This window comes from Dermacentor silvarum, chromosome 10 (genome assembly GCF_013339745.2).
Source record: "Dermacentor silvarum isolate Dsil-2018 chromosome 10, BIME_Dsil_1.4, whole genome shotgun sequence".
In the NCBI taxonomy this organism is placed as follows: Eukaryota; Metazoa; Arthropoda; class Arachnida; order Ixodida; family Ixodidae; genus Dermacentor; species Dermacentor silvarum.
Window position 1 is genome coordinate 113,580,863 of NC_051163.1, and position 24,513 is coordinate 113,605,375.

Consider the following 24,513-nt stretch of genomic DNA (forward strand, 5'->3'; position numbering starts at 1 on the left):
TTGGGTGGTGTAGGTTATGGCTAGGGTGCGCAGAATGTGCCTTCCCGTGGTTGAGTTGGCGACTCGTTTGTATTGGGTAATACGCTTAGCCATCAATAAGCTCGTCTATGGTGTTACGTAACGGCAGTAACAAACCAAAAGAAAGTGGTGGCCTGCGCATCTATACGCACCATATCAAGCGCCACCGCAGACGCAGCAGCCATAGCCCTCGCAATCAAAGAAGCAGAACGAAGAGGTCGCTGCGCATATATCCTGACGGATTCACAGGCCGCCTGTCGGTTATATCTTAGAGGCACACTTCCCAGATGCGTCACCGATATCCTGGGCCCCACGCTGACTGAGGACCATGGGGTCCTCTGGTGCCCAGGGCACACAGGCGTCGAAGGCAACGAGGAGGCCGACTGTGTAGCTCGTGGACTTGCTGGCCGAGCCACAGAAGACTCTTCGAGGCCCCTCACAAACCACCATGAAGATCCCATCACGAGCAGGCAGATTTTGGAGGACCAACGCCTGACCAGACGGAAGTACGCTCCTCCACATCCCAAGTTAAGCAGCCAACAAGCCAGGGACTGGCGCCGCCTTCAAACCAACACTTACCCGCACATATCAAGGTTGCACGGAGTGTTTCCGGAGGTATACACAACCAGTGTATGCCCCTGGTGCAACGACCACACAGCCACACTGACACACATTACATACCAGTGCACGGAACGCCCAGCCGAGGCAGTATCCAGGCTGATGAGCTCATCACAGACACTCACAACATGATCTTGGGAAGCACGGCTTTCCGAGCTGGCACTGGGAAGCCAACTGACGACCCTGGACCAGGCCCGGCGAGCCTCCGCGGCCAGTGGGGCTCTACAAGAGGGCTCCACCCGAGAATAACCACACCAACCACTCTTCGTACAATAAAGTTTATTCATTCATTCATTCATTCATGAATGCTGATCAGAGCGTCCAGTTTCTCGTTAGAGGTGGAAATGGGTAGATGTATGGTTTATTTATAGGCCCCCTTGATCATGGTGTTGAGTTTGAGCTTGTCAGTCGCACTGAGGCGAAGGTACGGGGCAACATAGGTCATCCTGCTCAGGGCGTAGGTGGTTACCAGATGAATCAGGTTGTTTTCTCTCATGCCGGGATGTCGATTTGCGATGCGTGCAACGAGGCGAGTGGTTTGGTGCACATGAGTATCTAAGTGCTTGAGCATCTCCATGTTTCTGCCGTTTTGTGCGATGCGTAAGTGAAGGATACGGATGCTAGGCACTGTAGATATGCGTTGCTGATGCACGTTGAGTTGTATCTCGGGGTGATGAGGGTCTGGGCGTCGACCTCCCCACGTAGGCTTGTATAGAAGGAGCTCCGATTTCTGAGGGGAGCGAGCAAGGCCGCGTGGTTCTACGTATGCAACAACCTCGTTGATGGCTTGCTACAGTGTGCCTTGGATGTCCCTGTCGCTGCCCCCGGTGAGCTACAGGGTGATGTCGTTCGCGTAGAGGCTACACTTGAGGTTTGGGATGCTAGCTAATGCAGGCGGTAATCCGAACAAGATCACGTTAAACGGAAAGGGGGACAGAACTGATCCTTGCGGCGTGTCTTTGCTGCCGAGGTGAATAATTGGTGACTGCAGCCCTCCGATGGTGATGGTGGCCGTGCGACCTGTAAGGATATCCTTGACGTAGTTATATGTTCGGTGTCCAACCAGGAGTTGTTCCATTTCTTGAGAATCGTGGGTTATTGAAGCCATACAATCTATCTACACATGTTCCCGTACATATATATTACGTTTTTTCTTTGTTTCCTTATAGTTTGCTATCTCTCTCTCTGTACGCTATAATCTGTTAATCATATATAGGGTGTTTTGTGTAACTTGAACCAAACATTACAAAAACTTGCACATCGTGGGCGATTCAGACCAACATCGTATTGCTCCGAGTGTTCCAGAGTCACTCAGAATATTTCTGAAGTGTTATTAATCAGCCAGTTTGGTAAGTTCAACTATGCAAAATTTAAACGATTCCTCCTAGTGCACGAGTTTCAATAGAAAAGTTGTAGAACGTGCCCAGAGGCACGTAGTCAAATTGTTTCATGGACAATAGTTTTTACGAAGTCTTTTTTACGGGCTCCATAGAAAGTCTGCGAAATATGACAAAAAATAGATGACGTCATTCAGCGCTTGCGCGTATGGTGTGGAACGTTATCAAGCGTGTTTTCGAAGAAAGAAGCCAGCATGGTCTTCGTAAAGGAAGCCAGTTATTGTGTTTATGTCAAGCCCAAGCGCCAGCCAATCAACACAGTACGATACAATAGCATTTTCTTTCCCTCAGAACGATGAAGGAGGCTGTGGGTAAAAAAATGATCCTCTGAGCATCTTGGCAGTCGGACACAATCCCTCAGCACAACGCAATCGGTGATAGCAGCATGTGCAAGACAGTAAACATCGAAACAGAAATTAGCAAGATTGAAAGAAGAAACTAACAAAATGCGTGGATTGACACAATGATTCATGCTTATCGCCCATCATTTTGAATTCTGACCGATTCCACTATTCACAAAGACGGTGCTCACCAACCTCCGTGGTGCTGAGGTGCTGCCAGGACGCCGGTGCCGTTTCCTTATTTTTACAAAGAGCATAGGGATTTTGTTCTATGGAAACCTGATTTAGGGTACTGCAGACCAGTGGTGCAAGCACGGTATGGGGTGATCTTCTTTTTTTTTTCTTTTTGTTTCTTTTTCGGGCTTTGTTCACTGCTCCGAGAAAAGAACCACGTATAAGATAACGACATGGAAACAACTTCATTAGGTGTTTCTGAACATACTCTGCAACTTTTCTTTTCTTTTTTTACTTTTACGCTGAAACGAATAGTTCAAAATAGTTTAAACAGGAAGTTTAAACAGGAAGGCTACGAATAATATGCCGTTGATCTCGTTCGCCTACGACATACAACATTAAGTTTGGTTAGATATTTATCGTATGGAGCATTCAAAATTCAATTATTTACATTTTGATCTCTTACATGCCAGAATCACGATATTATTATGAGGCACGCAGTGAGGCCGGACTCGGGATTACGTTAGACCACCTTGGGTTCTTTGACTTACAACCAATGCATAGACACAGTCGTCTTTGCATTTCGGCCCTGTCGAAATGCGGCCACCGCGGCCGGGATTCGATCCCGCATCCCCGGTATTAGCAGCGCTACACCAGAGGCACTACGTCACCACGGCGGGTAACAATCAAAATTACACTGTGTCTCGGAAAGTCCCTGTCTCCAAAAAGCTTGGAAACGCGTCACTTGCTCGATCACAGTCTCCTCCTTTCTGGACAGAGGGCGCCACGGATCAAGGGACAGTCGACTTGTGTTTCGAAAGCAACGCCACCTGAAAAAGCGCGAAAAACACTTTTAAATGGCGAACTGGTGACAGACACTTTTTGATGTAAGCTAATGGGTCACTCAAACCGCTTCAGTTAATATTCAGGAGCGATAACTTCTGAAATACTCACTACGCCTTTTACAACACTTGCACCCATCGGGTTATCTAGTCCCTAGGTTAAGTTAAAGACGCGTTTCTTGTATTTAACTTGCTGCACTAGGTACTTCTCTATCTGAAACAAGAAATCGCGCATGCGAAGAAACACGCGCATGCGAATGTGTATTTGTCTGGTTTGTGTTCTCCTACATTAGCTCGTGTGCCCAATTTGCAACATATTTTTTTCTGTGGTCGGTCTTATCTTACAAGCCTGTTTTTCTTTCTTAAAACCAAGTTAGTTTACAAGATTTTGTATAAGTTGTTGATTTGTTTCTCTTTGATATCCAATATTTGCCAGATTTTTACGAAGAACGCTTTCAGTATTCTATGCTAATGCGTAAATATCAACCAAATTGCTGTTTTCCAAGTTGTGCGTGTTTTTCAGGTGCTGATGCGTAATATTGGAGAACAAGTAAAATTTTAGCAGATATGTCTTGTGCACATTTGTGTAAAATAATTTTTGAGCTTTCACATCCAACTATGTTGTGTAAATATCTTCTGGTAAACGTTGTTTCTTTCACTTTACGAGCAAATAACAAAAAGAATAAAATAATAGTGCCTAACATTTGGACACAGAAACCATGTCTACCAAATGCGTGAATGCAATTTTTTAGAGCATGAAGAAAAATACTCTATTATCCTCGCAATTTTTTTCACCCATTGGGTTTTGCGTACTTGAGAAAATTGAAAGGGTCCCTTAAATGTATAAAAATTATATTACTATGCAATATGTATGGGAAATAGTTTTTCTGGCCTGCAAAATAAAGTCTTACACTGTTGAGCGCACTGAATGAGGGCAGTTGGGATAGAAGCACTCATTTGTAAGTGGTCCACGCCACTTTGACACCCGCATTCATTTGAGGGAGCTCAGGCGTTGCTGCTTGTGGCAGTGCGGTTGTCGACCGTGCGTGGGTGGCCTTATCATAAAGAACGTAGACGACGCAGGAAAAAAGCAAAACAGGCAGCTTTAACGAAAAACTGCAAGCGGAGAGGTCTCCGACACATTTGTGCGTTTTTTTTTTATCCGGGAACAGAGCTTGTTTTGACAGCTATTCACCGAGATACCTTTCCGGCGCACTTTAGTTGCCTATTGAATTTCAAGTTATTCCCTAAACTTAGAAAATATTTCCAAAGGGGGCAGAAATTCAAGGAAGTTAGTGCCCAACACAGGTCCCTGAAACTGCGCACTTGTAGCAATATAGCGCTTATGCTACAAATAATCTTTCTATCAAAAGAAAAGTGGCGTTTAGATTAGAGCACAATATTATCAGTAGTTTCGGGAATAGTGCGAATAAAGTTTTGTATTCAACGAGGTACTGTCAACATCAACAGCAGGAAGAAAGAAAAAAAAACTATAGCTGTACAAGTCTTGTGTTCATGACGAGGTTCACAATGCTACAAATACCATCTATCGCCTGATTAGGCAAACCGGTGTGACAGTCGATAACAAAAGAAGAGTATAAGATTATGTGAATTTGTACAGGACGATGTAAGCGCCACGGCCATTGACACATCGCCACGCATTGCCCTTACATAATCGCCAGACTTACTGAACAGATAAGGCATATATGTTATGTCGTATCTAATGCCGCAAGTGAACAGTTTTGATTAAAGCACTATTACAAGGGCGAATCGCTTTAATGCGGCCAGTGCGGCTACTTTCAGTCTTTCAGTCTTAAAACAGGGCGAGCTAGCTCCTTGAAAATTGACCAATGAATGACTGTTATTAAAAAACTGTAATTGATATTGAGCAAGCAGGCTGTATTGCGCCCTGTATGAGCCCAACACGCCACTTCCTGCAGTTGAGATGTCGTCGGCAGCTTCTTAGACTCGCGAGCTCGGAGTATAGGTGTATTAAAAACTGCCACCTAACCGAATTCCTGGCTACGCGCGCTTTCGCTTTGCTGCAGAACCGGGTTGCAGAGTGCACCACACAGAACGCTCTCTCGGAACGCCGTAAAAGCACACGCAGAAGCAATTGGAAGTTATATGCCTCGGCGATCAAACCTTCTTTATATTTCCGACTCATTCCGTGCCTCCGCTCACCCGTACATCTTTCTCCTTGGTTTTGACCGTCTTTCCCTCCTGTTGAGGCAGTTTTTGCGCGATGCCAGGAATGCCGCACTTACGGGAAGCACGGTCGAGCGTTTGTGTCACTGTTCGTTCGAAAATACGCGGGCCCCGTTCAGTCTGACACGAACGGAGCAGTGTCGAGGCAGGCATTCCTCAGGCCGGGCCGTCGCGCCGGCAAATGCCCGAGCAGCTTGAAAGCTTTTCCTTTCATCCACCGGCGGGAATGTAATTCCTTCCGAGTGCTTGGGCGCATCTGTCCGACTCTTAGGTGGATTTGGAGCACGTTGATACTCAGAAATTTCAGTCAGTTCGAATTCAGTTCCTCCTACTCTCTTTTCAGCGTCGTTTGCTCGCCGGAAGGTATATTCCCAAGGAGGATTAAATATGCGCTGTCCTGCGATCGCGCATTTCAAGCCTCGCTCATTCACTTTTCTTTCTCTTTGCTTTGTTTTTCTTGTCAGAGAGCGCTTCCAGATAACAGGAAAAATATATGTGGAAAGTGCTTAAGCTTGTATGCGCCATCTCATGAAAATTGTATTACCAAATTTTGAGCAACCACTTTTATGTTAAATCTATCGCATCCACGGCAAAAAAAAAAACATGGCAGCTGCGAACACTGTAAAGTCTGGGTCTCGATAAATATTTAACATTCTGCGGCAACACTGCAGGTAATGTCACATAAACATTTTTCCAGGAGGAATACACTGATGTCCTTGAATATCGCTAAGACTAAACACGTGAACGTCTCAAACACTTAAAGAAAAGTGTGCAAGGTCTTCACAGCTACCACCTATCAGGAAAAATGGCAACATGTACAGGCTGTTCATTTTTAAGTTTTACGGAATTTTTAATAACAGGCTGTTTCAGATAATTCTGGACCTTGAACGCAATTTGCTGGAGAGGCGGACATTAAGTGCACAAGAAATCAAGATCCATATTCGGCTAAATAACAAAAATTGACTAATCAACTTCTCAGTTAATTACTTTGCGACACATATTGCGATTTACGAATTGTAGTCGGTGGGTTTGCAAGACGCATCCACTTGAAATGAATTTCCAGGACGACACCAGTTTCGAGATATTAATTCCCAAGGTGCGGGACCAAATACATGGGCATTCCGGCTACTTTTGTGCTTCAATGTAAAAAACAGCATTTGGATAAAAAGGTAAGTCGAACAACAGCGCATTTTACGGCGAGTTTGATGACGCATATCTCCGAAGTAAGAATTCATGAGAAGGGCGGGGTTAAAGAATTTAAGAATTATAGACCGATTAGCTTGCTTTCAGTATTGTACAAAATATTCACCAAGATAATTTCCAATGAAATCACGGGAACACTTGACTTTAATCAACCAAGAGAACAGGCTGGGCTCAGGAAGCGATATTCTACGATGGATCATATCCACGTCATCAATCAGGTAATCGAGAATTCTGCGGAATACAATCGACCTCTTTATACGGTTTCATAGGTTATCAAAAGGAATTTGATCCAGTAGAGATACCAGCAGTCATAGAGGCATTCCGTAATCAAGGAGTACAGGAGGCATACGTGAATATCTTCGCAAATATCTACAAGGATTCCACAGCCACCTTGGTTCTCCACAAGAAAAGTAGAAAGCTACCTATCAAGAAAGGGGTCAGGCAAGGAGACGCAATCTCTCCAATGCTATTCACTGCATGCTTATAAGTATTCAAGATCTTAGACCGGGAAGGCTTAGGAGTGAGGATCAACGGCGAATATCTCAGCAACCTCCGGGTTGCAGAGACATTGTCCTATTTAGCAACAAAGGAGATAAATTACAGCAAATGATTGAGGACCTTAACGAGAAAGTCTAAGTGTGGAGTTCAAGATAACTATGCAGAAGACAAAGATAATGTTCAATAGCCTGGCAAGGGAACAAGAATTCAGGATCGCCAGTTAGCCTCTAGAGTCTGTAAAGGAGCACGTTTATCTGGGTCAATTACTCACAGGGGACCCTGATCATGAGAAGGAAATTTACAGAAGAATAAAATTCGGTTACAGTGCATACCGCAGGTATTGCCACATCCTGACTGGGAGATTACCACTGTCGTTGAAAACAAAAGTGTACAATCATTGCATTCTACCGGTGCTAACATATGGTGCAGAAACTTGCAGATTAACAAAGAATCTCGAAAAGAATTTAAGCACCGTACAAAGAGCGATGGAAGGAGAAATGTTAGGCCTAAGCTTAAGAGACAGGAATAGAGCGGTGTGGATCAGAGAACAAACAGGGATAGCCGATATTCTAATTTACATTAATAGAAAAAAAGTGGAGCTGGACAAGCAATGTAATGCGCAGGATAGATAACCGGTGGACCATTAGAATTAGAGATTGCATACCAAGAGAATACAAGCGCAGTCGAGGAAGGCAGAAAACTAGGTGGGGTGATGAAGCTAGGAAATTTGCAGGCGAAGTTGGAATCAGCCATCGCAAGACAGGGGTAATTGGAGATCGCAGGGAGAGACCTTCGTCCTGCAGTGGACATGAATATAGGCTGATGATGATGATCTCCAAAATTGTGTCATTCTGGAAATTCATTCCAAGTGGATACGCATGACAAGCTCACCGGCTACAATTCGTAAATTGCAATATGTGTCGTAAAGTAATTAACTAAGAAGTGAATTAGTGAATTCTTGTTAATTAGTTAAATCGGTGTTTCGATTTCTCGTGCTACTAATGTCCACCTCATCGAATAAACCAACTCAATGATAGGAATTATGCTACCTGACACAGGCGATTTCTTAAATTTCCGTACATCTTACAAATGAACACCCTGTATGTCAAAAATGAGTATTCTACAAGGAGACTTATTCTGTTTCGCCACAGATCAATGTGTGTCTGCAAGCAATATATAAAGTGGGATAAACCAAAGATAATGATCAACATGAAATATCTTGGCAAACTGCGGATTGTACATCGCATTGTCGTGTTCAGCAATGTAGGAGGTTATTTTAATAATAATGACGTCCTAAAGTAATGTTCAATAGCTTGACGACAAAAGTCGTTCGGGATGGGTGTTGAGTGAAGAAGCAGACTTAGCTAGGGTAATGTGTCACGAGAAGGAAGCTTCCAGACGAATAAACATGAACTGCCTCATGTATGGAAGCCACTTACACGTGTCGTCGCACAACAATACCCACCGACAAAATTTAATTTTTGTGCGTCTTAGAGTGGTCATCGCACCCTAAATTATTGCTGCAAAGACAGTTGCCTGCTTGTTCCAACGTCGTTGTTGACACCCACTCATAATAGGTCGGGCCAGAGTCAGTCGTTTAGTGACTCTGGATTTAGCTCGTGTCTACAAATAAAGGGCATTTGCAGTCAGTTCCTGGTTGGGCAGATCCTTTGATCTCATTGCAGAGCAAACAGAGAAGTGCTGTTTGGAAGTAATATTTCTTTAGCGAGCAGCTGACGCGACAATCTCTTTTTAAGAAATTTTTTTTCTATTTAGCACCTAGACAATTCTGTCAGGAAAACTTTCCCATCGTACTTATCGCGCTCTCCAACTTCGCTTCCATTTCCGCCAGAAAATGTGTGAGCGTTGTGGAAGTAAACACGGTACGCAGTCATGAACGGTGGCTTTCTTTTTGCCTTCAGTCGCAGCGTACACATTTGTGCACGTGACCTGTGCAAAATCATAGCTTTAGCTTTATGTGAGAGAAGACCGCACGTGGAGTGGGTGTCAAATGCGGGTCTCTTGATATATTCTTGATCTATGGTAGTCTTGATGTTACTGAGATGAAGTGGATCTGAACAGATAACTGCACAGAGGAGATACTCCATAGTCTATCAAAGTAGATCAATGAATTGGAAGAGAAATTAGGCGCTATATATAAACGGCAAGGTTATATGTAATTTTGGGTTAGGGAAACTTGCACTGATCTAATGTATAAGCGACCGACGCAGGACTGACGTGGTTAGAAACTTCTACCAATTTACATTGTTTTAGAGTGAACGCAATGAACTTAGTGATGATAATGATGGCTGAGATGATTGTGTCGACTCTACGTAAAAAGAGAGGAATGTTTTGTTGATAATACGCTCTCTTCAAACACGAAACTGCTAATTTCACTCCAGCTGAAACTGTGCAAGACAACTTTCGTCACTATAATTAACCTTGACGTCTTACTTGATTCCATCAAGCTCCAACTCCCAACGTTGTTGTGTTAAAATTTGCAACCACCGCGCGTGCTTAAAGCGGTCACCTCGCAGAAGTATAAGTGAATATGTATTCAGGTTCTCTGTAGTCGGGCAGTTGGTTATCTAGTCAGTTGCTTCGTCACCCGTTTTCAATAATCCGGCATACTTGAAGATACCCATTAATTGACACAAGAATCCTAACCTGTCCTGGCGTACGCCAGGACAGGCCAGGACAGTTTAGGCTAGGCCCTAATAATCGCCGAGGCCCATGCTATGCATCATCCTCCAGCGAAACCAATCATCGCCGTAACGCATTCTCACTTCTTTATTGATCAAACGCAGAAAAATGTGGCGTAAATGGACGGTAGCAATATTAAATTTAAGGGCAGTATTGACTGCTGTTCGGACATGTCCAAACAATAAGCTCCTTACCTCTTTTCCCTCTTTTTCAAGTACCTCCGGGAGCGGTTCAAGATGGACGTGCCCCACCGTTTCCGGGTGCACAATTACATGAGCCCTACTTTCTGCGACCACTGCGGCTCGCTTCTCTACGGACTCTTCAGGCAGGGGCTCAAGTGTCAACGTGAGTTGGGTGCACATTTTTTATTTTATTTCATATTTCAGATGCTTGCTTCTTTACGTAAAATAAGGCAGTCTTCCGTAACGCACGGCCGCGGAAGTAACTTCTTCGGCAACAAAGCACTGGATGTCTGTGAGGGCTAGAAATTAATTCTGTCTTTTCTAGATAATAAACCTTCTCCGCACTCTGTCTTTGTCCGAGAAATTAAAAAATGGATGCGTTCGTTAGCAGAACACCCTTAGTGCACCCTTTCATTAGGTTCAGGGTGCTAGAAGGGTGGTTTGTGCGAAATACACAGCTTGCAGAATTTTCCATTTATACAACTGTCCCCGAGACACTCATGAAAAAGTAAATTATTAAATATTTGTTTAGCTTTCTGAAGCTCAGATTATTAGCGGCAAAGCATCTCCACCTCACCTAGGAACTCGTCTGCGAAAACGCCACGATCGCTGCGCTCTATATTTTTATCGTAAATCTGCATGGTCTCAAAATACACCATTTATAACGAACTGGCTCTAAACTAAAGACCTTGAGGGGAAATATCTTGTTTTCATTTAAATATAGAAATAACAAGAAAAGGGTGAATGAAAGTGAAAAAAAGGCAACTTGCCGCAGGGGGGAGCGCCGAACCCACATCTGCGGCCCTACACGTCTACGCTGCTTGATTCTTCTTGGTGATACTTGAGAGAAAGGAGGAAATGAGTTATTGTTAGCACTTTAGTTTAGTGAGTTTTAGATAACTAGTTACTTCATCAGAGCTGATAACATAGTTACTCATTTTCGCGGCGTTTTATGACGGCACGCATCTTCTAGCTGACCATGACGCCAGAGGTTACGTCACGTGTTCGACGCGTCCTTACAGGGTATAGCACGTCGTGTCTTTTGACTCAACGCGTTTTAATAGTAAATAAAACTTGCCCTTACTTCTACAAGGTCCACCATGGTGGCTTCGGGACGCGATTGTCACTGAAATCTGCCGCGTTGTAATGCGCCAATTACCTTTCTGACTCACACAGGCTTTGCGTACACCGACTTCCACAGTGCATGTGACCTCAGTAACCTTATTAATAAAAAAAACGTGTTCATTTTAAACCTATACCGCAAGGTCAGACAATAAGCCAGTACTTTCACGTGCAAGTGCCTGAACAGTCGCGCGATGAAGTTTGAAAAAATGGCCGCAACTGGGGGAACTGGCGCGAATGGCTTCTGCTGCGCCACAACGCTTCCGCCCGCATAGCACTCGGCGTCCAGCACTTCCTAACATCAATCGAATGACAACGCTACGTTACCACACCATCTATTCCCTGTATCTTCCCCTTGCGACTTTTAAAAAATGAAACCTAAAGCGTATTCAAGTTGTGGAGGAGATGAAGAAAACGAATTGTCAAGAGAAATGATCGCAAAGAATGTCTGCCGACCCCTTCGCCCATGTCATCGTTTATTCCTCTCTGTTTCACCATTGTAGCGCTCAATATGTCCTTTAGCGAACACCAGCTGCTAATGATGTCCGTTACTGAACAACACTTAGGCCTATAGAGCAAGTTCTGGGAAATGTCCCGTTACACAAGCACTTACATTCTGCACCACAAGGGTGTTTGAGGTTTCCCTCACAAAACTACGTTGCCACATTATCTCCCTGAACATTTACTTAAACAGATCAGGTTTGGTGCCCTTCCCATCGGGCTTTTTTCGTAATGAAGGAGAAACAATAGGTCACTCCTTGATATCTTGTCGACGCTTTACTGTACTGCTGCAACAAAAAGAATATTGCACCTACCTCTGCGAGGACTTAGCCTGGACTTAACAGAACTTCTTAATCTTTCGGTTGGGACCTCTATATACTCTGGGATTGAGCCCCAGGGATGTTCGTTTCGCGGAACGCGAATTTCTTGTGGAGTCCAAGCCAATGCCATGTTACACTTGTCTCTTGCCGCTTTCGCGTACGTTCCGTTAAAGATTATTTATTCTTCCTGCTATTAATGATTTCATTTTATTTTATTTTAACATATAATTTCACTTTTCAACAGCACCTGTCCTGAAAATAATTTCTGACTATATCTTGGAATAACCCACCAATTACGTGGCCCATCTCTCAAAGTGCGTATGAGCCACATATGTTCGATGGGCAACAGTAACAACTACAACTTGCGCCTTTTTGTTCAAGCATAAAGGTACGCGTGTTAGAATTGGCATGTTTCTTCTTTGACAACAATTACCAGATTATGAGGAGCGTTGACTGAAAATACCGCTGCTCAGCGGAAGATTTGGGTACGCGTTACGCCAGCAGGTGGATGCCCGAGTCGGTGTGCCTACAGGTCAGCAGGACTTACTCGCACGAGAGCGTGCATCGCGCGAGTCTCTGCCTAATCGTGGCTTTGGGACGCCTTGACGCCGACTGTGAAGACACGACACCTCTGTGCTGGTCGACAAAGCCATTCGGCTTTCGACTCGAGACGACAGTGGCTTACGCGTGCTGTCACCGGGAATTATGCGGAATTAACCATCACCTGCTTCACACACATCCTATGCCACGGCCCATGGCAAAGCACATCACGAGTATTGCGTAGGTATTCAGCGTTTCGTACATGGGTTACTGTAGAACGAAAATAAATCAGCAGTGAGTTACGTCATGAGAGCACCGCACCGGGGTGAACAGGTTATTTCAGGCCGACCTCTTTTTTTCGTTTCGTCCGTGTTTCGCACGTGCTAGGGAGTTTATAAGCCGTGCGCCGCCGGCCATGCAGTGCACGAGAGACACGCGGTCCTTGCAGAACGAAAGTGCGGCATCATAAATCGAGCTGTGTGTCACAACCCGGCAGCAAAGCGACTCAGCACTGACGCGCTGCAGTTGTAACTCTCGAGGGTGCCTGCATGGATGCAAAAAAAAACGAAATAGGAGAAAACTTGCAGGCCTGCAATTTCGCTGTTCGCAGCGAACATGAATTGCGGTGCAAGATTTCCGCATCGTGGAGCCAACGAGAAAGCGACAATGCGGCAGGAAAAGAGTGGCAATGCAGGTTTACGACTGCGAGAGTTCCTGCACGCGCGTCCGGACAAATGTTCACGGGATGCAACTGCGGCGGAGCTTAGCGGGCCCTGGTGCCCGCTGACATTTGCATTTTGCGGCTTGACAGCGAGCTGAGACCCGAAAAATTACAGTTAGCTCCGCTCGGTGCACTGCGCGGTGCATAATACTGCAGTACGAAGCTGCAGTCCGCGCAGGAAACAGGATGGTTGCAGGCCCTGTTCTTGCTATACTTGACAAAAAAAACCACTGAAAATGTGTTTAGACGGATCCAATAAGTTATTCGTGCAACGCTGTATTTGCATTAAATTGGTCGCAGAAGTTGGATTACTAGCATGAGAAAATGAAAATCAAGGTTTACCTTTTCAAATTTACCGTCTAGAACTAAATTAAACATTGTGCATATGAATTTATATTGTCCTGTAAGCGCGTTTTTATGTGAAAAGAAAGTTTCCACACTCCCTAGGCTGAACATTTAGTTGCGCTAGAATGCATTATTTGTGTTGTTTATCAATGAACCTGTTGAGTAATGACGAGCTGAGGCTGTCAAAATGTATTTAATTGCAATCAGTAGTGCAAGTTGAGATTTGAATCTCTATCAGTGTACTGAGAAATTATTACACTAGCACTCGTTTGCAGGATAGTTAGCAGGAAATCATAGCATGACCATACTATCGTGATTACGATAACGTTATTGTTGCATGAAGACGCCGGATTTAGCTCGTGAATACCAATTTCACAACATGTGCCTCATTACTGAGAAGTGTAGTGCCAGCCCAGAACTTGCGCCGAGGTTTTATTGCCAAGTTGGGGGCAAGTTCTCGGACCCTTCTTTGTTCAAACTTCTCCTTGTCACTGTGCAGCACATTTCAGATTCCGAAGGCTTAAACTCGATCCAGTAAACAAACAATATAGGCTCCTAAGTTCTGCCAAAAATTTCAAAAATAATGTACGCAAATCGAACGTACATGATGGACTCTATCGGAAGCGAAGCTTTTGCGAAGCAGGTAATGAAGTGCTGTAAATTTGTTCATTTCATCCCTGCGTCTACAGGCGCGCACCTGCGCTCGCACTCATTCGTGCTACGTAATGTGAGAAATCTTTTACTGGCTTGTATTTCATAACTTCTCATTTATTTCAACATCATTAGCCGCTTCTTGGCCGATCGCCTGTGGTGGTTATGTGCTATATCATGGAAATTATAATCATCAGCAACACGGCACGATGCTGGAACTATTTTCGTTGATTTTGCAAGGGCCTTTGACTCTACTGACCACAACATACTTCTTATAAAACTGGAGCGTTATGGCATGACTGGACCAGCCTTAAACCTTTCACGGAGTTTTCTGAACAATAGGAAACAACGCATTTCTATTAATGGTGCTAACTCCGACCCAATTACTGTAAAATGTGGAGTTCCTCAAGGCTCTATTTTGGGACCGATTCTCTTCTTAATCTTCATTAATGATCTCCCCCAGTGTCTATCTTCTTCACAGTGCATATTATATGCGGATGACACCACCATTATTTCTTCCCATACTGAACTTGACAACCTAATGTCCAACCTTCAAACAGATTGACACTTTATTCATAATTGGTTCTCTATAAATAAACTAACAATTAACGTAAACAAAACGTGCTGTATGCTTTTTACGTGTCCTCAGAAAAAAATTCAATTCCTCGTTCTCTATATATTCAATCACAAGAAATCACAACTAACAGTATCACTACCTTTTTAGGTGTTGTTATTGACTCTAACCTAAAATTCCGTGACCATATCTTGTCTGTTATCAAGAAAACAGCACCAGGACTGCGGGCACTAATTCGCGCTCGAGCTTTTTTTGATATCACAACACTTGTCACTTTATATTATGCATTTATTCACAGTCATATCAATTATTGTATTGAGTCCTGGGGCAGCACTTATAATATCCATCTATCACTTCGCCTAACCCTTCAAAAACAAGCTATTCGTATTATTTCTTTTGCACCTCGACAATCTCACTCACTCCCGTTCTTTCTTAACAATCGCGTACTACCTTTATCCCTGTCCTATTACTATAATCTTGGTCTAATACTTTTCAAAGTTTTTTCATCGCTATCTCTGCCTCTATATAATTCCATAATACGTATTCGTTAATTCTAACTGCACCCGTTTTTTTTTTGTTAAGGGCAATCTACTTTTGCCTAAGGTACGCACTAACTATGGTAAACAAACTATTCTTTTTATCTGCTATATCACTCTGGAACTCCCTGCCTACCGACTTAAAACAATGTAACTCCCTTTCCATATTTAATCTGACTTAAAGGACTACCTATTGAATAAAAAATAACTGTTTTAATTAACTTGCTATTGCCTTTGAATTTATTCGTCACTTTTTTCAAATTTATTGTGCTGACATGTTATACCATAGTATTATTATCTTTTCTTTTTTTTGGTTGTTATGTTGTGTCGGTTTTCTTTTGTATTTTTTGTACAGCTTTCATTTCTTGTAACTTGGTTTTTTAGTATATGATTATGCATGATATTAATGTAATTATTTCGTCTTTCATGTGCTTGTTCATTTTTCACCTATGCAGTGTTAGTTTCGTTTCATTACTCGATATTTAATTCGTCGTAAGGGGTCCCGCCTGCAGTTTTTACTTTGGGACCCCTTCCTGTATACTACTGTCTATGTACTAATTTATTTATCAATAAAAATGAATTGAATTGAATATGTACCGCCAATTTCTTTGGCTATCCCCCGCTGTGGGTATGTTGTGGGTATATGTCCTGTGTGTATCTTCAATTACAGTTGTCTTGCGCTAGCTGATTCCAACTTGAGCCTGCAAATTTCGTAATTTCGTCACCCCACCTTATAATAAAATTATGATCATCAATACCCAACGATCATCTGAAAGAGCTGGTAGTTGTTGTCACGATATTTGTCTGTTCTGTCTCTCTCTCTCTCGCTCTCTCTTTCTGTGTGTGTGTGTGTGTGAGAGAGAGAGAGAGAGAGAGAGAGAAGCTCCTTATTAGAAAAACAGCTTTTTGCCGGCGCGTATATGACCGCTGGCATGCTCCTTCTGTGTGTTTGTGTCAAAAAGTACGCTCTCTGTGCTGATCTATCGTGAGCAATGAAAACGACGTGCGTGGTAGGGATGTTCAATTAATTTTTTTATTCGATTAATGATTATACATTTATGATTTTAGCCTTAAATCGATTCATCGCTTTCGATGAAGCATTTTTCATTATACGAAATTTGTGCCGGGCACATTAAAACACAGTTATCTACTTTTGTGGGACCCTATTGTAATGTTTTACAGGTGGGAACAACTTCGAAACACAAGTTTATAAAGGTTTCATAAACAGACAGACAGACAAACAAACAAGAAACTTTATTGTGTCCTAAGGGACTACTTTGTCTTAGTCGTGGGCCGCACCTGCACCGGGGGCGGAAGACCGTGATCTTCAGCCCTGTCGCAGGGCCTCTGGACAGCCCAATAAATTATAATTTTTAACTTGTAAAAATAATAAATATAGTTATCACTACTGGCTTTCAGAAGATAAACAATCTATGGTATAAAGTGGCACTTAGTGCAGAACTAAATAAGATAAATGGCACTAGTGAACCCCTGTACAGTACAGTACAGGAATTCACTGTACAATACAGTACAGAAAATGTGAAGTCCAACTGAAATATGCAAGAAATTGCAATACGCGCAGGGGAAAAGTCAATTACTGGTTCAGGATTTTAAACATGCTCGTTTATACAGAGCGAAAGAGTGTCAATTGGCTGGGATGTTTGGGGGAAACCGACACAACCAGCATGCGAAAATAGACTCTCGGACGCTAAACACATGCTCGAAAGAGGTGCGCATGCTGTGCCACGTTTTTAGTGAATGGGAGCGACACTACGCTCAACGACTGGGCTGCCAATATTACGCCCTAAATTTTCTTTTATTTTTTTAGAGAAAGATCTTTATTTGAAATCAAAGGCACGCATTGCGATACATATTCAGAAAGTGGTTCCATACCGCATGGCTGTAAGGGGATCTCCTATTAGAAATTAAGTGGAGATAATACAAAAAATGGCAACAAAACAGCATAAAGAAATTGGCTGTAACAATGCAAACATTGCAAATATACATGAGTAATTACCTGAGTAATATACCTGAGCACCATAATAATATAAGCACGGTGAATACCAAGGTCATACAAAAATTAAGAAAAAACGACGACAATGCAATAAATGCAGATAAGTTACACGGCGTTTTAAAATGAAGAATAAATGAAAGACGCTCTTTCTTATATGCTCCTAAAGATAACAATTGCTTAGTACTCAACGGTAACAGTCGACAGTCGCTCTACCACATCCGCACAGTCACTGCTCGCCTGGGCCGCCATTCTAGTACGATTTCAATACTTTCGCTCCACTCCTGTCAACCTCTCGACGACGATTAATCGAGCAGGCCTAATTGGTTAAAAGTGGACATCGACGAAGAGTAATCATTTTGCGTTGTACATTTAATTGATTAATCGAGCAATTGCTCATCGATATTACCAACGTACGTGGAAGCACGTTCTTTACTGTTCAACGATTCAGCTAGTGCGCCAGCCTTCGTCAGAGTGACTCTGACGTGGGCAGTAGAGAACGTGTTTTCACATGCGTCACTATCGTTGCTTAGCTATATATATATATATATATAGAGAGAGAGAGAGAAATCAGAAGCACAACTTCGCGGTTTATTTCCCCAACAGTGTCGGTCGGTGGCCCCACCTTTCTCAATATATATATATATATATATATATATATATATATATATATATATAATGTGTGTGTGTATACTTTCGTTTCCATTTATGGTTGTTGGCTATTTCTCGTTGCGGTGAAGCAAATCCCGTTGCCGTTCTCTACTTCAATGTTTTCATCTTCATCGCATATTGCACCTTGCGCGCTGATTTATTAGTTTGCGAATGTTTTGTTACAAGGCGGTAAGGTTCGACACATTTCTCTCGCAGCGTTCCCTATACCACGCAATATGCAGTGAAAGCGCGTCAGAAACATCGTTTCCAGATTCAAATTTCTCGATCTTTCACACTCGCAAGGTATCGGAAACGCGGAAAGCAGAAGCACCGAAGCAAACGGTAAAGTTAGACAAAGCCCTCTGCGTGACAGCTGCGTCATAACAACTGCGTAGCTGAACGGCTCTGAGCTGATCAGCTGTATTTCTTAACTAGAAGCAGCTTCTATGTCGTATAAGCTTATAGACTGCGTATAGGAAGCTCTCCTAGCTTTAGTTTTAGGTAGTGTATAAATCTCTTAGAATGAATTCTGAATAGACCTTTTTTTTTCTAGTATAAAAGAGACTTGCCACATCCTGCAACCTTCTTGCTATGCATGAAAAAAAAAACATTATATTTTTGCATAACTGCTGCAGAGGCCTCTGTCAGGAAGTGCTATACCTTTAGCTTCAGTACGTTTCTTGGAAAAATTCAAGAAAATTAAAGCACCTGATTCTGATATGTCTAGAGAAGTCAATTCCTAAGCGTCAGAGCAGCTAGATGGGCCGATACTTCATCAACAGCACGCCCCACAACGGTTCAATGCACGCGTAATTAATATTGGCTCACATCTGTTCATTGCAGATGTTTCGAAACACGCCCGCAGCTTGATTACACGTGCGCACTATACACGTCTGAGGATGAAGCTAAACTCTCGCCTGAATAGGCCTCGAGTACGGATGTCTTAGAAGAGCCGTCTTGAACAGGTCCCACTTGTGACGCCTGAGCGACGCAGTCTCCCTGCGGTGTTACAGGGTTTTATAAGACGTCGGAGGAGCAGGGAGGACACGCGCGTCTTGCCTGAGCAGGATTGCGTCATTCTATCATTCTGCCACGACCATCCGTCATACACTCGGGTAACGATGCTCCCACGGGATAAGACACACAAAAAAAGAGGGGGCAGGGCGAGGGAAGGCTGGCAGCAGGCGGTGGTTTGCAGGAGATGCTCTCGCCGAGCAAACAAACAAACAAAACGAAATCGGGCGCGCAAGCGCGCGTGGCCGCCGTCTCTCCCTCGCCGCGCGCCTGCCAAAATAAGGTTGTTAGGGGCCCCCTTCAGCGGCGCGGTTGCAACCCGGGCGTCGCTTCAGCCTTTCTCGACGACTCCTGAGAGCAAATTATCCGCGCTCGGTGACCCATTCACATTTATAACTTGTCGTCGCTGCCACGCGCGCTCCCGCCGCGCGAAAGGCGCGGGGAGCGCTCGACAGCGATCACTGGCGGACAGCGTCGTCTTCCCGGCTTGGGAAGTGCGCTGTACGAACACGAGCGATCGCGGAAGAGCCGTTCACAGGTTACCATACCTCCTTTGGGTGTACTGGGGCTAGCGGCACGGGTGTGTGTGTGTGTGTGTGTGTGTGTGTGTGTGTGTGTGTGTGTGTGTGTGTGTGTGTGTGTGTGTGTGTGTGTGTGTGTGTGTGTGGTGTGTGTGTGTGTGTGTGTGTGTGTGTGTGTGTGTGTGTGTGTGTGTGTGTGTGTGTGTGTGTGTGTGTGTGTGTGTGTGTGTGTGTGTGTGTGTGTGTGTGTGTGTGTGTGTGTGTGTGTGTGTGTGTGTGTGCGTGCGTGCGTGCGTGCGTGCGTGCGTGCGTGCGTGCGTGCGTGCGTGCGTGCGTGCGTGCGCGCGTGCGTGCGTGCGTGCGTGCGTGCGTGCGTGCGTGCGTGCGTGCGTGCGTGCGTGCGTGCGTGCGCGCGCGAATTCGAATGCGTGGCAGTGCTGGTAACACAAATGTTATTACTATTACTATTATTGTAATTATTTTCATTATTCCTGCAGCTTCATTCCGGGATTACAGGTTGCAGAATAAGAAAGTGCAAGCAGAAATCGCCGAGCAGGACCTTTCACAACGTACATTCGTACATGCATCCCGTAGCTCTCATATATCGGACGTTTACTTTTCCAGTTTTTTCACTCTTAAAGGCACTCAGGTGGGGCTACTTTTTGGAACGGAACATCTTAATGGTGAAAGCACGAGTCATGAATTGAAGCATAATCTCCCATGAGTTTCTTTTTTTATCTAACCATACTTCGCAAACAGATAAGTAGCTATGAAGTATAAGGTAGAAGTGCTGTAGTTAAACGCCGAGAGTCCTTAAGGCCTTTTTTTTTTTACTTGATTAGGAACTTAGAAATCCAGGCCCACTTTAAGGTCAACCTCATACAAAACGCGGTGAGAACATATTAATGTCACATGCATTATTTTCCCACAGAGCAGCCTTAACCGTCTCACAAAACTAACCGAGAGATCACTGTATTTTGTGGCATATTTCGCTGATTTTCCTTCCGATTGTAGGAAGCCTGCAGCCTTGTAAGGAGCACATAATCAGCTTAGGTTCATCGCATAAATTCACGAAATCGCCTGCGTAACCTCGATGCTCCCAAATTTTCATAGTTTATTGTTTTAAGGTGAATGTTAGCGAAGCATGAGAACATAACGCGTTGTCGTGAGAGAGTCTTAATGCGGTGCAATCCGCGTTGCTGTTTTCGTGTCATACACAGTGGCCCGGGTCCCACCATGTCCCAGGTCACACCGTGTCCCAAATACATATTACTCTAATGCGTTGTACGCCTTTTTAGGAAAGCCTCGAGGTTCGATTTGGATTCCAGCAGGCACCTTTTCGTCTTGCTAAAATAAGCAGGAACAGCCTAACGAGCGTCCTGTATGACTGCAGCTGCAACAATGCGAAACGTAGGTGTCTCTGGCGTCGTTAAATCATGCCCGCCCAAGCTAGCATGTCTCCGTCATGCCCTGCCTATTACGACCACTTGAGTCGGGCCGTGTGCCTAAATATTTTGCTTCCGCGCCCGTTGCGGAAGGCTGGCAGGCGGCACTTTACTGCTTCACTCTGAAACAGTTCGCGTCACCGCATGCTTGAACCATTCCGTTCGCCAGCGTCAACAGGGGTCGGCGTGAATGCTACGTCTTTGCTCGCTGCCGCCGCCGCGAAGGACTGCGTGCTTCTGGGGAGGCCTGGTGCCAAGACAAGCAACGCGGCGGCCAGCGACATCGTGGGAGGCCCCACTGCGTGGATCGAATGGGCCGATACTCGACACCTTTTCACGGAACCAGGCTGGCAAACGGTTTGAGAGAGGCCGTCAACCTTGCCGAGCGCGAAACATTCCGAGTCCGCCCAGGAGCGCGACGCAGTGGCTGTGGTGGGGATATTCCATCTTAGAGTTATGTTAGCTTTTTCAGATAGATAGATAGATAGATAGATAGATAGATAGATAGATAGATAGATAGATAGATAGATAGATAGATAGATAGATAGATAGATAGATAGATAGATAGATAGATAGATAGATAGATAGATAGATAGATAGATAGATAGATAGATAGATAGATAGATAGATAGATAGATAGACGGACGGACGGACGGACGGACGGACGGACGATAGATAGATAGACAGATAGATAGACAGACAGACAGATAGATAGATAGACAGATAGATAGATAGATAGATAGATAGATAGATAGATAGATAGATAGATAGATAGACAGATAGATAGACAGATAGATAGCCCCGGGTTGCAAGTTAGATAGATAGATAGATAGATAGATAGATAGATAGATAGATAGATAGATAGATAGATAGATAGATAGATAGATAGATAGATAGATAGATAGATAGATAGATAGATAGATAGATAGATAGATAGATAGATAGCCCCGGGTTGCTAGTTAGATAGATAGACAGATAGATAGCCCCGGGTTGCAAGCGGATGGATGGATGGATGAAGGAACGGATGGATGGACGGACGGATGGATGGACGGAAGAAGTCACCAATTTCATGGCGTGAGAGGCATATCTATTCATACTGCATTGGTGACGCGAATGCTGTTCTAGAATCTCTAATCAACGCCACCACCGGCGATATTTCGATAGTGTATGGTGACGCATACCCATGTATATATATATTTATGTTTCCAACCCATGAGCTTAGTTTCAGTCGAAATACGATCGTGCTCGACACTATTGCAACCCCATTTGCACTGCTTCCCTTTCTGGAACCAAGTTCACCAGAAATAGCTCGTCTTCATTTTGCTTATTTAACCGTGATATTTGCTCTCCTGGTCGTTACCAAGCTATACAAATATATCGAACCGACTTCTACTATTCTGTGTAATTGCTCTGTGATCCAATTTTGAATAACTTCTTTTGATAGCACCCCTTTTTCCTTCTCCCATTGCAACGTAGCAAACAGGATGATCATCTTCCGGTTAACGTCCCCGCTTCTGACATCTCATTTATCTTTCTTCTCTCTTTTCTTTACGCTGTTACGGTGCCTCTTGTAACTGAGGAATCTGAGTAACAGATACATAAGAGATAGCGAAGCTGTATAGGCGAGTTCTCGCACCTTTCTGAAGCATTAAGGGTCTGTTTGGTCAGTGCTCGAAATGGAAGTTTATTGCATCTCGTAACGTATTTACATTTTCGATGCTCTTAGTTTTTTGTAGCGTTTATCAACATTCGACATTTATATACACTCACATATACAAAATTATACAATCATACACCATTTGTATCACACTCGTTACAATTCGGCATTTCGGCGCATTTTGCGTTGCTAATTGATACCCAGTACGCCATCACACGCCGGCCTTGGCGGCACCCGTTGTATGCATCTCTGTCGTTCTGTTTTCGGCTTCTCGCCTCCTTGTTACCTGTTTGGGCCATTACTGGCTGATTATTTCCAAATTATCCCAACTCTCAGTTATACCTCCGTGATCCACAATAGAGGATCCATGGGTAAGTGTTTAAAGCGATACTGAATAGTCTTCATGAACCCGCCTCGTCAACTGCAAGGTCTGCGTAGCTGGGCTTCCCCACAGTACAAGTCTATATGAGGCGAAGCCAGCTTTGACTCTCACGCTGCAAACTGTGAGCATTATTATTGATATTAATTTTTTGACTGCGCTTCGATAATGCTATCATGGCGATGGCAGCACAATTACAACTGAAGAACAAAGAAAGCATAATTATTCGTAGTTTAACCAGCATCTCCTTGCTTTTAGAAGCGCAGCTTAACTGTTTAGCTGTACTTCCAAATGAGCTGCAGTACTACCACTGCATTAGTTTGTTTGTGTCAGGATTCCCAATATCGAACGACAGAAATGATCCCTCGGAAGACGGAGAAGATGAAAAGCATGGCATTTAAATCTCGGCCAATCCCCCGCAGTAGGTGTGCGCCATCGTAGAAGGATAACCAAACCAAACCATACCTAAGCGGAGCGCACGTAAAAAGAGCCGTGGCAGCAAGTGCGCCTAAAGCAGGTGGGCTTTGGAACGCAAGGAGATCGGACGTGTCCACGCTGTGTCCGGCAACTTCGACGAGGCCTTGGTGTGCTGGTGTGCTGGTCTGGGTCACGCACCAGCCACTCGCGTCACCCAAGTCGTCCCGCCCCGAGGTCATGCCTCGGCTAGGCACCACCGTCATCAGCCAGGACCAGTGCTCGGCACCTCGTCTGGCCGTGCGTCTACGTCAGAGAAACAACGAGCGCCAGGAGTCCGCTGGTCGCGTCAGCGAATGTGTCGTGCCGAAACGTCGTGGACTCGCCCCTGATTCCTATGTTCCGTTTAGTTCGCTAAAAAACATTCGATACTTAATCAGATTCAAGGACAGCATGTTCTACCCGTGCATATAGTTTTTAGAAGCTTTTTGTAAGAGTGAATCGCCGGCAAGTGCTCGTAACGTAGGATTGTAAATTGCCTGCTTTGTTTATTGGCCTTCTCTTCTGCTGCGGTCCTCGTATTTTGTGTTTGCGCGTTTTTGACTTACAATGAAGTTTGCTTTGTACACTCTCTGCATCCGACGGCTCAATCTGTCGAGTGAGGCCACGGGCCAATATTCGCTTGAGTTTGTTCGTTTGCTTGCTACCGTTTTAAAAGCCGTCAGTATCTTCAACGTCATCATTACCAACACTGAACACGGGATACCTGCATTCGCAATACGGATCAGCGTGCCATGTTTAACGCTGAGCACGGGGCGTTAACGCGTTGTTAAATACTGAGTAGTCACGTGACAACTGTGGCACGTGCACAACCGGCGAAGAAAAAAAAAGCACGCTGCAAAACACGCACGGATATGGCCTGTAACG

The 24,513-nt window shown here is 44.2% G+C and overlaps 1 protein-coding gene across 3 annotated transcripts in view; it reads left to right on the plus strand.

The window, feature by feature from the left end:
- The window catches only part of LOC119466489 (protein kinase C delta type), a 711,485-nt gene that overhangs the window by 544,759 nt on the left and 142,213 nt on the right, over nt 1-24,513 (plus strand). For all 3 annotated transcript variants that reach the window (XM_049657504.1, XM_037727002.2, XM_049657505.1), the window contains one exon: nt 10,218-10,347. In XM_049657504.1, the coding sequence (XP_049513461.1) occupies nt 10,218-10,347 (130 nt within the window). The remainder of the gene's footprint in view (nt 1-10,217; nt 10,348-24,513) is intronic.